Here is a 14,065-nt window from a genome sequence, read left to right as displayed (position 1 = left end):
GGTACCAAACGGGCTGAAATTTTGGAATCGTGACAAGAATAATGATCTTAAACGAAACCAGTCACAAAATCTATATAAATTTGCATTTCTAGAAAAATCATTATTCTATTAGGCAGTAATCTGGGTTCGAACTTTAAAAGCAATTTTTTCAGGCTCTAGTGTACCAAACTGGCTGAAATTTCGGATTAATGATGAAAATCGTCATCCAAAACGAAATCAGTCTTAAAATCTGTATAAAGTTTCATTTCTGGAAAAATCACTATTCTAATATTCACTAATTTGAGACTTGTTTTTTTTTTATTTATTTCATATATATCCCGTTAAACTACAGTTAAGTAGTTTGTCAAACAGGATTTTTATTACAACTTATTACAGATTACAACTTAGACCTTAATTTATACAATTACCATAAACTTACACATTAAATCGCCTAATACAAATTATTTCTACTTAGTAGCCATGTTTTCAGCAAATATCTGACTTGGAAATTCGCATTTCTTAAATATTACCAGGTAGCATATTATATATTTTAGGCACATTATACTCAAGGGTTCGCTGTCCGTATTTATTATTATGTTTAGGTACCAGCATGCCTTCATTCTTTGTGAACCTAGTATTGTGCCCATGTTCAACTTTCCTCTTATACTCAGAGTCAGATATGTGCTTAATCAATATTTTATACCTCAATAAGGCCTGCACCGGAAAAACTGTTAAATTTTGGTACAAAAGTGAAATGTTTCGTCTCTGCGAAAAAATATTTTTTTAACTAGTATTTTAACGATAGAATTTTGTATTGATTGTGCGTAATTTAAATTTGTTTTGCAAGAATGTCCCCAAGTGGTTATTCCATATCTTAAAGTTGATTCCGCGAGTGACATGTAAATAATTCTTAAGGTATTCACAGGAACGAAACACTTCAATCTGTATATTCTACCCACTATCGCCCGCAGCCGTTTACAAATTTTGTGTATTTGTATGTCCCATTTAAAGTAGCAATCAACAGTCACGCCCAAATAAACGTATTCGTTTACTAGCTCAATCGTTTCGCATGAGCAGGGCTGCACAATATTTTGATGGATGCAGGTAAAGTTATGAGAAATTATTTCAGGCATGATGGAAACTTTTGCATGTGGAGATCTTATGTGCATCAGTTTGCTTTTTTGTATTTATAATTAATCCTACGTCATGACACCATTTAATCAGAGATATAAAGTCTTCTTGCATATATTTAATCGCAGTATCAGTTCATCCGATATGACCAGTGCCGTGTCGTCAGCATATACAAAGTGTTTAACATGTGAGAATAGTTTACTCATTATTGATACAAATATTATATAAAGGGTGGGTCCCAAAATTGACCCCTGCGGGACACCGGCGTACATATTTTTTTTCCCACTCAGTTTTTCAAATATTTTTACACAGATATGTCTATTAGATAGATAATTTTTAAACAAATTTAGTAGATTTCCTCTGATTCCTATTGCTTCTAGAATATTTAATAATTTTTGCGGATTAATTGTGTCAAACGCCTTGGAATTATCGATAAATAATACTAAAACATGCATTTTTTTATTTAATTCAATTATTTACATAATTCGAGAAATCCTGTAGAAATATTTCAGTACTCTTTTTCTTTTGAAAGCCATATTGATTATTGTCTATAATGGAAAATTTCTGTAAGTATTTGTTTAATTTTAAAGAAATATATTTTTCAAAGATTTTTTCAAGTGCAGGCAAGATACTGATAGGTCGATAGTTTCCTATCTCTGAGTGTACTCCACCTTTGTAAATAGGTATAATTATAGCACACTTTAGATCATCAGGTATTTCTGCTTGAGTAATAAGTCTTTTTACTAAGTGCGTAATAATTGGAGCTAAAATATTTATATGTCTTTTTATGTCGTGCATTCTTATACTAACCCATTGCAGCAGATTTTGAGTTTTTAATTAAATTTTTAATTCGAAAACTAAAAGCCAATTTTGCCCGTTCTATTGTACCAAAGGGGCTGAAATTTTCTAATAATGATAAGAATCGTGGTTCAAAACGAAATAAGTCACAAAATCTTTATAATATTGCATTTCTGGAAAAATCATTTTTCTAATAGGCACTAATTTGAGACTTGGGTTCGAGCCTTAAAAGCCATTTTTTTCAGGCTCTATGGTACCAAAACGGGCTAAAATTTTGGAATCGTGACAAGAATAATGATCTTACACGAAATCAGTCACAAAATCTATATAAAGTTACATTTCTAGAAAAATCATTATTCTATTAGGCAGTAATTTCAGACTTGGGTTTGAGCCTTAAAAGCCATTTTTTCAGGCTCCATGGTACCAAACGGGCAGAATTTTCGGAATAATGATCAGAAACTTCACCCAAAACGAAATCAGTAAAAAAATCTGCATAGGGTTGCATTTCTGAAAAAAGCATTATTTTTATAGGCACTAATTTGAACCTTAAAAGCCATTTTTTCTGGTTCTATTGTACCAAATGTGCTGAAATTTTGAAATCCTGAAAATAATCATAATCCAAAACCAAATCATTCAATAAATCTCCGTAAAGTTGCATATATGTCATAATCATCCTTCCTGTGGGCATTGATTTCAGACTTGGGTTCGAACTTTTAAAGCCATTTTTGCCCGCTCTATTGTACTAAACATTTACGAATAGTGATACGTAACTTAACACAAAACGAAATCAGTGACAAAATCTGCATAAAATATCATTTTCGGAAAAATCTTGATTCTTTTTGGCATTAATTTTAAACTTGGGTTATTGGGTTATTTCATACATTAAAAACCCTTTTTTCAGGCTCTATGGAACCAAACGGGTAGAATTTTTGGAATAGTGATAAGAAACTTAGTACAAAACGAAATCATTCACAAAACTGCACAAAATTGCATTTCCGGAAAAATCGTTATTCTTATAGGCACTAATTTCAGACTTTTGTTTGGCTCTATGGTTCCAAACGGGCTGAAATTTCGGAATAGCGGTAGGAAACATAACACAAAACGAAATCAGTCAAAAAATCAGCAAAATTTGCATTTCAGGAAAAATCATCATTCTTATGAGATCAGCTCACACCAGCTGCGTGGTGTGCCGGATGGAGAGAGGCTTGCTTGGGTAGACCATTTGACCTCTCCAACTGGAATCTCTTGACCCATCGCCTTGCGCTGCAGCGGGAGGGATAGATTGTTTCTCCGTCAGTCCTTGACACACTGATCCCTCGATTCCTACCCACCCCTTATACCATTATCTTTCTCCGAATGTCCTCTCCTTCCTTTTCTTAAAAAGACCATCCACATAACATTTTCAAAGATACCATAGAATTACTGAATTTTAACAATATTTATTTCAAGAGAAGTAAAATATGAGGTTAAACGTTGCAAATAAGGAAGATGAGTGAATAAATATTATGGCTGTGTAAAAAACATACATTGATGTTTTTTTGTCTAAGACAGTTTGAAAATGGCCTTGTAAACCGAAATATTTGTAACAATTTCAAAAACTAAAAAATACTTGCAGAGCTTAATAATTATTTTATTAAATTCGCTTTTAGTGCAGGATTCCGTTTTTTTCATTTTTAACCCAGAAATAGTGATTCAGCCTAATTATTTATTATTTACCACCCGCCTCCTTGACAATATTGACTGTGAGTTTATTTATGGTATTGACAGTAATGTTTCGATTTTGCTCATCACTAATGACATCTAGAATATCATAAAAAAACAAAGACAAAAAATGATCAATGATCTTCTGTGGTTAAGTAAATTTGACATAACCTGAAAACCGCTTCGGGTTATTTTCATAGACTTTTTAAATCTTAATATAATTTATTTAAAACTTCGATCTGACTCTCATTATGAATAATTTCACGAATGCTTATAAGCATGCATTAGTTTCGTTGAATTTACATAGCGTAAGGCAATGTATTTTAACGCAACAGTATCGTGGTAAGAAATATTTTTGAACCCTTTTTATCTGTAAAATACGATATACAAATCCATAACTTACACGTAGACCGATAAAATGATAATATTAGTTTAATATAAATGTATTATTTCGGTTTTAGCGGCTTCCCTGTATGCGGGGCCTGCCCTAGGGCTTGACAAATATGCCATGGCACGAGAGAAGGTGGCGACTCAAATGCACGGTTTAAGTGAGAAGTTTCGCATTAAAATGAAGGATTTTGTGAGCCAAGGATCGAAGAACATGATCTTCACCGAAGATCTCAAGAGTATGGTTCATTTAGGCGAACCTGATGATTTAGAACTTGTGCGTCAAATGATATTGAAGTAAGATATTCCTCGATTTATAAAAGAAAAAAAATCACTTAACATTTTGGAACACCTTCTTTCATATTCTATCAAAATACTGCTTATCCCAAATCGGAACTGAATAAATAGTTGACTTTTAACCATTATTGAAATACATCTTATTAATGAATATTTTTATTTACTTTAAATGTTGTTCCTTTCAGGTTCAATAATCAAAACAAAGAATTGCGATTTGGAAGTTTTATTTTTGGCCCTGTCGTCATGAGGTTGTTCCACCATTTAGATCAACCAGATCTGGCGCTCAAAGTAAGTCCTTTTATATGTAATTTTATTTAAATCAATACTTTATTTATACTATAAAGGCAAAATAATACTAATAGGTGCGTGTGTCGAGTAGTCTTTTAAGGCCACACAGCCTTTGTGGGTTCAATTCCTCTACTAACTAAGTCCTCCACCATTACACAAGCCTCATTTTCCGTTTGTAATGATGGCAGAATGAGTTTTTCAAGCATTTTTGGGTTATTCATTATCCGGAAATGTTTGTCTTTTTTTAAAGTTTACGTACGTTACCTAAAAGGTAAAAATCACGTGTCACCCGAAGGGGGCCTCTAGAGTCCCCCATATATCGCGAAGTGATTGTATCTCCTGATATGCCTTTTGCCTTTTCTAGTAACACTTAGTGATCACTTGCTACCTATCGTTTTAACCGGACATCGCCCATCCTCGCCCAGCAGTCAATCATTAAGGGGGTATTTCACTATGTCGGGCTAAATATCTGACTAGCTATCCGTTGGCTGGCTTTAAAGATCAGAATAACTTCGTTATTCAACGGCGACCGTTTCACCATTGTTTCGAGCTTCCGGATAGATAACACTCGAAATAGTCTGGCAACATCGCAAAATGTTTGCAGTTACTCCATCTACTGCCACGGCTGTCATGTGTCACAGTCCGCACACCGCGAAGTGTGCATTTTTTTGGTTATGTTATGTTGATTATCAGGTCATTTTAGATAGATTCGTGTCGAATTAATACATTGTTTCTTATTTTGAACACAATCAAATAATTCAGGATGGATCATACAAGCATTCAAATTCATTCAACATAATTCGACTCACTTCTCAGCTGTCAAACTCGGAATGTTTTGACGCCATCTTTGATTCGAGGAATAGCGCCTAATGTGAAGTTCGAGCACTGATTAGTCAAATCGAACATTAACCCGAGCATTATTCAGATATAGTGAAAACGAAAAAATGACTAATCCGCGGATTAGTGCTTAGTCAGAACATAATCAGAGATAGTGAAATACCCCCTAAGTAATGTAAAACCTGAAAAGATATAGGTAGTACAAAATTAATTGTAACTCAAATAATATTATTATAGCCCTTTCCAGTAAAATGTGTCTTTCAAAATTGCACTAACGGCTTGATTACAGTGAAGAATTTTAAAAAAAAGTAACGAGTATCTACAGAATTGGATAGATATTTAAAAAAAAATTGTAATTGGATATTTTTTTTAATTGCAGATCAATTACCAAAGCGTTTTTCTATGTATCCTAAATTATAGAAATTATAAAAAAACTTATATCTGATATCGCACAAAACTCTATTTAGGGGGTAGTGTATTACCCCCATCGCGGGAGGGTTGATTTTTTTTTTTACAAATACATTTTTTTTCTTTCAGACATTCGAAGATCCTGAATCCTGTGGCTTCTTTGATCAGTTCATGTCTTACCATATCCTGATGGACCTCCTTTATAAACACAAGAAGTATGAAGAAGCTTTAAGAGTGTTCGAGTATGCCGTAACCAAACAAGCAAATATGACTAAATACCCCAAGCACTTGGTCGTTTTGGCTATGGCTGCGTGCTACCAACAGGTGTGTATATTAAACTATAATTAGTTCAGTTCTTTCCGGTTGGTTCAATTTGATCACACTTATCGTCAATTTGGCTTCCCGCGCAATACATCTATTTTCCTGTGTATGTATGTCTTATAAGAATGCTGTTGTTTGCAATGAAAAATATATATTAACTCTTTAAATTTCGATGCTAGATGCCCCTTTATGTTTTTATTTTATTTATTTATTAAGACATACACAGTACAATAAGATACAGTCAGATATTTTTAGTTATGACATAGTTGTAGTACCTATTACGTATGTCCATAAAATATCATTACGTAATTTCGCCTGAGATTGTTATAAAAGGAAGGAAGTGTGTAGATAGATAATAATAAATGAATTGAAAAAAATAATTATAATAAGCTCACGAATTGTAATTGATTGTTAATACATAGAAGTTTTGAAAAATGATGTGAAAATATTTTCGAAATATGTCATGCTAAGAAATTTAATAAATTAGTTTTGTATGTTAGAAAGGAATCATGAAAAATGTCTAAATGTAGTAATTTTTCGTAATAGGTGTATGTTGTGATTGCGCGAGTAATTAGTGAGTTTTTTGCTGCATTGGTATTGTTGGCTTCAATATGAAATAGTGTAGTGTGCCTGGTACGCCTCGTTGGAACATTTAAATCAATGACGGATAGCAATTCGGGACTACATATCTATTTTATTATTAAGCAGATTATGTAGAAACAACAGGTCTAACAATGTGCGTCTTTTTTGTAAAGTTAACATATTATTTGTAGTTTTGTTGTATTTTTTGAGCAAATGTTTCGAAAATTTATTCTGTATACTTTCTACTAAATCTATGTATACCTTATATTGAGGATTCCATATTGTGGAAGCATACTCCAGTGGACTTCTGACTAATGAACAAAACAAAATTTTCAGAGTCTTAGCACTTTTGAAAACTTTGCATACTGTAGGATTTTGAAATAATGTGTTCAATGTGCTTGTCAAAAATTAATTTGCTATCTAAGTAAACACCTAGATCTTTACACATAGACATAGGTTGTAAAGGTTTGTTATTCAAGTTGTATGGATAGATGATATTGTTTTTATTTCTAGTAAATGTAATCGAGTGACACTTAGATATGTTTAAGGACAATAAATTTGATTCACAATATACGCACACATTATCAAGATCGCTTTGCAATTCCATACAATCGGGTAAACACTGTATAGCTTTATAAATTTTCATGTCATCCGCGTATAAAACAAAGTAACTATTTTTAAAGCATACGTAAATGTCAATATTAAATAAGAGTGGTCCAAGATGCGACCCCTGGGGCACACCTGAGACGATTTCCTTTAAGCAAGATGCAAAACCATTGAGAACCGTGATTTGGTGCCGATTATTGATGTATGATGCGATCCATCTATAGAGGTCACCGTGAATTCCTAGACCTAATAACTTTTGTAAAAGAATATAATGATTAACACGGTAAAATGCTTTAGAATGTATAAATGGCATCTACCTGGCATCGCATATCCATTTGAGCATGAAGAAAATTTTGTAAAAAATGCAAGATTTGAAGTTGTGGAGCGATTTTTCATGAAGCTGTGTTGATTATTTAAGAGTGAGGGTGAGATAGTAGAATATAATTGATCGTAAACAATTTTTTCCAATACTAGTACTAACTTTCTTTTAATAATAACTTTCCATAATACTTTATGCGTCACTTTTTCATTTATACATGTTCGCAACCCAATTGCTGTGACAGAAATGACTACAATGGATTAACCCATTGGCCTCAAACGACGCCGTCCCGGCGGGTCTGGTGTTGTCGGCTTAAAAACGAAAAAGGGATACATTATAGACATCTGTGTTTAAAATTTTAAATGCCAATCGCTCTGTAGATAATTAAGCATTCATTTCGTAGTAATTGGCAGGACTCCGTTGGTACAGTTTTTTCCTGATATTTACGATTGAAATTTTGTAATATTTCAGCGTCATTGAATTTTTCTTTAAATAGCGTGTGGTTCGGGAATTGACAAGCTTGTTCGTAAAATGCGTGGTGGGCGGCTAACATCAGCCCAAATTGAAATAAAATATGTTATGGTCATAAGTATGATTAATGTAAAACTTTTCTTAATCCAATTATAAAAAAAAGAAAAAAAAATGGTTTTTATAGAAAAAATATTTTTATATCCTCGTTTAATCATATTATTATTATTTTTTTAAAAACTGCATATATTTTTTGCATACCTTAATTCAATGAACGAGTAAATTCAAAAAAATTGTTTCGTTTGCATGTTTAGTTTAAAAGTTATGTAAGATTTAGTACACCACTGCAGATTTAAAACTTCGGTACAAAACAATTCGGAGGCCAATGGGTTAATAAAAGAAATTTTTAAATTTTCAGAACACAAGTGCAAGCTTTGAGTACGCCAAGAAGCTCTGGGGTAACTTATCTGAGGTTGGACACATCCCTATGAGGCGGGCTGTTACTTTCTTTGCCGGTAAGTTTTAACACGGCGAACAAATTAATATTATTTAACTATTGGTTAATTCGGTTTTTTTCACTCTTTTCACACTGGCCTTCCAGTGAGCGATTTAAGTAGCTGTGGGGCGATCAAAAGTTTACAAACTTTTTCCAGGCAGGAAAGTTCTACAATAACTCAGTCAAAGTAATGCTTGCTTGAATAATAAAGTCGATGCAGCAGATTTTCGAAACTGGAAACGGAATGTACAAACAAATTTACAGACAGATGAAATGCTAAACAGTCGAGTTAAAACAGGACTTTGAACATCCTAGCCGATTAAATGATGTAAATGTAAAGTTTTTCAATTAATATTTCAGGTCTGGCCTTGAAACAAGGAGCGCCCCATGTCGCATTGGAAGTATCGATGAGTGTGAAGAATCAAATGTACGTCACAATCAGAAGCTTAAAGGTAACCTACCACACGCCATTAACGATCTTATGCAATAAGATCTCTCATGCGATGAGCTCTGGCTTCATGACATTTGCACAGTTTTCATTTGAAGCGCACAATGGCATTTTTATCATTTCGCCTCTACCGGTTCCTGTAGTCAGATTTTTATGATTTGGCAAATGTGATATTATAGAAAACCATTAACCCCGCCAGGCTTAATTGTTCGCTTTTGGGAACGGCTCATTTGGTCTCATACAAATCCTTGTCTTTCCCTTACTGTCATGGTGCGAAATATGATCTAATCAACACAATGACAATTCAACACATCTTTAAAAGGTGATATAAAAAGCGTTGAAAAAAACTAACCTATAAACCTAACCTACTTTTTATTTCATCACTTTTTAAGGGTGCGCTTGTAATTGTCCTTTTGATTAATTATCCGGTCAGCCATACGTCTAATAAGATGTGTGTTTTTTTTTTTAAATTTTGTTATCGTTAATCAAGTTACAAAAAACCTAAGGTGAGCCATTAATTCTTTTTTGTTTTGCATTAAGGCGATGCACTACGTAGTAATGCAAAATCATGTGTTTTTGGTTTGAAAATTTGGTCGCCTAGAAATGTTTCAGATGCTTTAATTAAATACTGCGAGTAAATAATGTAAAAAAATAAAGTATAAGGCCTATGAAAACTGCTTTAAAGTTCAAAATCTCCTACTTACGAACCCATTTTCGGTTATAATTTTATTTTATAATGTTGCAAATTAAGTTATTTATAAAATGATCGGAAAAAAATTAAATGTTTATGCCTGAACATCCACATAATAAAATAAAAGGCTCTTTTTGGCCATGTTTTTTTCTTGCATAAATCAAAACAGGCGGATGGTGTTAAACGGGAATTTAAACCTTATCGCCATCTACTTAAGGGGTGTTATTGATAGCGGCTCGATTTAAAATATTACACAACGTAGTGCATCGCCTTAAAATTTAATATTTCAAAAATTGTATGTTTATTTCTAATAATAAAACTTCAAAGTGTATTTCATCACCTTTCAAAAACAGATTTTAGTTTTCGGATGTGTTCCAAAATATTCCATTTATTTGGATTTTATTGCAAAGCGGAGACCTTCAAACAGAAACAGGATTAAGAAAAAGAACATTTCAATTTTTTTTAGTACTAGCTGAGTCTTTATCATATTTTCAGAATATGACCCTGCAAGCTGATGTTATCGATTAGTATTATAATATAGTATTAACAGACAAGATGCTAAAATGTTTGTTCCATATTTTCGGATATAAAGAGTCCTGAAATTTGGATGAAAATTGGTCAGTGGAAAACCACCGTTCAGAATCAAAATTTTGCTTGAAATGGCATTGGATGCTTTAGCGAGGTTGACCAGATTTAAATAGCCAGGTACATTCTTATTTCCCATCTCCTTCCTCCTCCCCACTTCTTTCAGCTTGACAACAAATCCTAGAGTGGGTATGCAATAGTCCTACTGGCTTCGGGCAGTTGGGACATTGTTGATGTTGGTATTGTTGTTGCAGGTAGCGGCTCTTGCGGATTTGGACAGGGCGGATGACGCTCTGCCCATATTGAGAGGTGTTTTGGAATATGACTCTACGGAAAACATGAAAAACACTTTCACCAAGGATGCGGTAAATATATTTTTGAATATTTGAGGTTGGGGTGTTTGAAAGGTTTATTCTGGTTTAGTTCATTGAGTAGCTCAAAATTTTGTGGCAGAAAATCTGTTAAGCAATTCATGAGGGGAGTTCAAAAAATTCATAGAACTGCATAAAAAATACAGACAATATTATACAGTTAGGGTAATTGAAAATTTTTTTACCTAAAATTACCTTTTCATCAAAGATGTTTGAGTGTCATTGTCAGTTGTAAGATGTATAAAAAAACTTTGAAAATCAACGTCAATTTCGACTATAAATTTCTAATTTGTCTGATATCTCTTTCCAGCAAAGAATATTTTGAAATCTGTGTCTGCATATTTTTGGTAAAATGCTTAGCGTTAATAATAATAATAATAATTGGATGACTTGTATAGCGCCGTTTTTGTGCAAAATCACCTCAAGGGCGCTGTGCAAACTTATAATACATCTCTACAGTGATCTATGTTACTACTTAACTATTTATGGAGATAATCTAATCAGATAAGCGTTCTTACCAAACTATAGTAAAAATCCAAAATTTGCGCAATTAATATTTTTTTCTATTTTATAAATAAAGTCTTAACGCATCCCCACTCAAAATACTTGACAGAACTAAACTGAGACATTTCACTTTCAAAGGTTGGCAATATACAAAATGCAGTTCCATGATATTTCATCAAAATGACAATTAAACACACCTTTAAAAAGTGATATAGAGTCATTAAAACTGTTTCCCATTTAACCTAGTTTTTGTTCCATCACTTTTTATGACTTTATATCACTTTTTGTAAGTGTGTTGAACTGTCATTTTGATGAGATACCCGGTCAACAAAAAATGCATGTCAAACTACGCCCTTGTCAGTTTTACAAACTTTTAAACTCCTTCATATGTTATCATTTATGTAATTATTTTTTTTACAGATTGATAAACTCAAGGCTTCAGTTGAAAGAAGTAACAACAAAGATATAAACAGGGAACTAAATCCATTAATAAAAGGACTCGAGGACAGGAAATTAATTGATAGCAAGGTTAGTACATACATACATAAAACTTATAGTGATTTGTTTTTGGGGTATTATGCCGTGTTTCGCTACCTCCTTCTTTAGCCAACGTTTCGGACAGCATTACAGTGTCCATCATCAGGGCAGATGTGTAATTTACACATTAAAACTCTGACATTTCCCATAAATTCTGATGACAAATCGTTACACTAGCGCCTCCAGCGGCGTATATTGTGGATTTAATGTCTAATAAATTAAAGAAAACGAACAAAATAAATTAGGTACCCTGCGTAAGATTTCACCGCTTTGTTTGCTCGTACGTAAAAATATTAAAGCGGCTATTAACTCTCTCTTCTAATAAAATATAATTGTAAGATTTTTTTTTTCAATTTTCTATTTGTAGATTTCACCTTCAGAATATTTTATATGCTAGGATTTAATGAACTCATATTACATATTATATTTCACCAACTAATCTCTTTTTTAGCATCCTGAAAAGGCCTTTGAGTGTTTTTGTTGTTTGTAATTATAATATCCGTAAACCGCACACACTGAACTTACTTTGTGGGACATTTTTTATATATTTGTATTAATATTGATCAAAATACAAATTATAATGTGCAAAACACCGCTATCAAGTACTATGTAAATAAATTCAATCTGTCACCATTGAAAGGAATGTCAATATGCTAGACAAGCGCCTCTAGCGGCCAGTATTGTTGATATTGCCTCTATTTCACTGGAGTTGGACGTATTATTAACTCTTTGCACGCGGCCGTATCAACTGTTGTTACGGCAAAAAGTCCATACTCATACGCGGCTGTATCAACAGTTGATACGGAAACTTTGAATGCCGATATTTCAGCGGTCTTTCGACATAAATTTATTTCCCGCTTGCTTGAACATTCGTAGAACTATCATGATGCTGACATCTACAAGAATTTCTCGAAAATAAAATTGTATTTCATTAAAAAAACATCGATAATCAAGTGAGCCTCTTTGCGCCTTCGAGTGCTATAGTTTACAACTTTGTCAACGGATGGCGCTAGTCCAATTTTGTTATTATGTATATTATGTGACATAATATTTAAGTGTTCAGTTTTAGAAAAAGTTTTCGTAACTAAAAATGATAAGTGCTCATGGTGTCCCACTTGTGTCTATCAACGCAGTGGCCTAAGTACACACACGCCGAGTGAATGGCGGGACCACATTCAAAAGATACGGTCTACGTACTATACGTCTTTGTATGAAATTTTATGTTTTTGTTTTTATAAACATCTAAGAGTGTTGACACACGAGGATTTGTTATCATATTGTGGAGAATAATCTGTTCTGTCTATACAGTCCAATAAATCATGCCAGAATGCTTTAATTTGACATTTAATTGCGTGCATAGGTATTTGAAAATATGTACCGCATACGGGTATAGATAAAACGGAGCAAATTAATGCGGTTAAAAGGTTAATGTTATAGGGTATTTGCCTAAATTTTGGCAGCAGTCATGTGGGGAGTGCGAAATGCCAAAATATATACATTAATTTGTAAATAATGTTTGTTTCAGACTATTGATGACCTCCTGTGTGTCCAGATTCAGCAATCCATCAACTTAAACAACCAAGACAATCGTCTGCACTCCACTTTCCGGAACAACACCGCGCCATTCAATAGGAAATCTTATTCTAGGCCAGGACTTACAGATAATTTGTATTGAATTAATAATTAGATTATGTTGTAATATTTAATGTACCTATTGTAGAATTTAACATAAATAAAGATAACCACACATGTTACAACTTGTTTTTAATCACATAATTACAGTCCATGGTGACACCATTGATTGCAGAGTTAAGAATGGCAAGGTATAAGTTTATTTTGAGGATAGTAAACAGGAGAAGAAGAGAAGTAAACGCAAGACAATATGGAAGTATACAGTCTGACATTTAATAGTAAACAAAAATTGATGGCTCTGCGATCGTTTAAATGGCAACACCAAGATGGCTTATAGAAAAATGAATGAAGTCTAAATAATCGAATCGGTCCAAGTATATATTTTTTACTTCAACCAGACGATGTTCAAATTCCACTTGAACACTTTGTTGGGAAATTGCAACAAACTGATAGAGGCGTCAAATATGTGATTTTATATCTGTGTTTTTTTAGTAATAGATTACTTTAATAATATTTGTTTCATTCATAAAATATAAACAAATATTGAATTGTAATAAGAGAAATAAGATATTTACATTTCAAGTTTGGAATAAGTTTGTTTTGGAAGACAATCTTGGAATAAACCTGTTTTGCAACACAACTGACAGCAACTTTCATAAGAGCCAACTAGGTGGTAGAG

At 33.0% G+C, this 14,065-nt stretch overlaps 1 protein-coding gene across 1 annotated transcript; it reads left to right on the top strand.

Moving 5' to 3' along the window:
• Positions 1-3,636: 3,636 nt before the first annotated feature.
• On the top strand, positions 3,637-13,511 carry LOC149418715 (pentatricopeptide repeat-containing protein 2, mitochondrial-like). Its single transcript, XM_089638633.1, has 9 exons — positions 3,637-3,951; positions 4,071-4,293; positions 4,479-4,581; positions 5,956-6,150; positions 8,541-8,637; positions 8,979-9,070; positions 10,597-10,707; positions 11,638-11,745; positions 13,280-13,511. The coding sequence occupies exons 1-9, from the start codon at positions 3,861-3,863 to the stop codon at positions 13,427-13,429; spliced, it is 1,170 nt and encodes a 389-aa protein (XP_089494759.1). The 5' UTR covers positions 3,637-3,860; the 3' UTR covers positions 13,430-13,511.
• Positions 13,512-14,065: the final 554 nt, after the last annotated feature.

Source organism: Hesperophylax consimilis, chromosome 13, assembly GCF_061612785.1.
Source record: "Hesperophylax consimilis isolate HC1 chromosome 13, BYU_Hcon_1.0, whole genome shotgun sequence".
Classification (NCBI taxonomy): Eukaryota; Metazoa; Arthropoda; class Insecta; order Trichoptera; family Limnephilidae; genus Hesperophylax; species Hesperophylax consimilis.
The sequence above is the reverse complement of the archived record's forward strand: the minus strand, read 5'-3'. Positions and strand labels throughout refer to the sequence as shown.

Excerpts from the sequence above, each read along its gene's own strand:
- LOC149418715 (XM_089638633.1), top strand. The coding sequence starts at position 3,861 with ATGAATAATTTCACGAATGCTTATAAGCATGCATTAGTTTCGTTGAAT. Across the intron at positions 3,952-4,070 it reads TTTAACGCAACAGTATCGTG|CGGCTTCCCTGTATGCGGGG; the intron begins GTAAGAAATATT and ends TTTCGGTTTTAG. Across the intron at positions 11,746-13,279 it reads GGAAATTAATTGATAGCAAG|ACTATTGATGACCTCCTGTG; the intron begins GTTAGTACATAC and ends TGTTTGTTTCAG.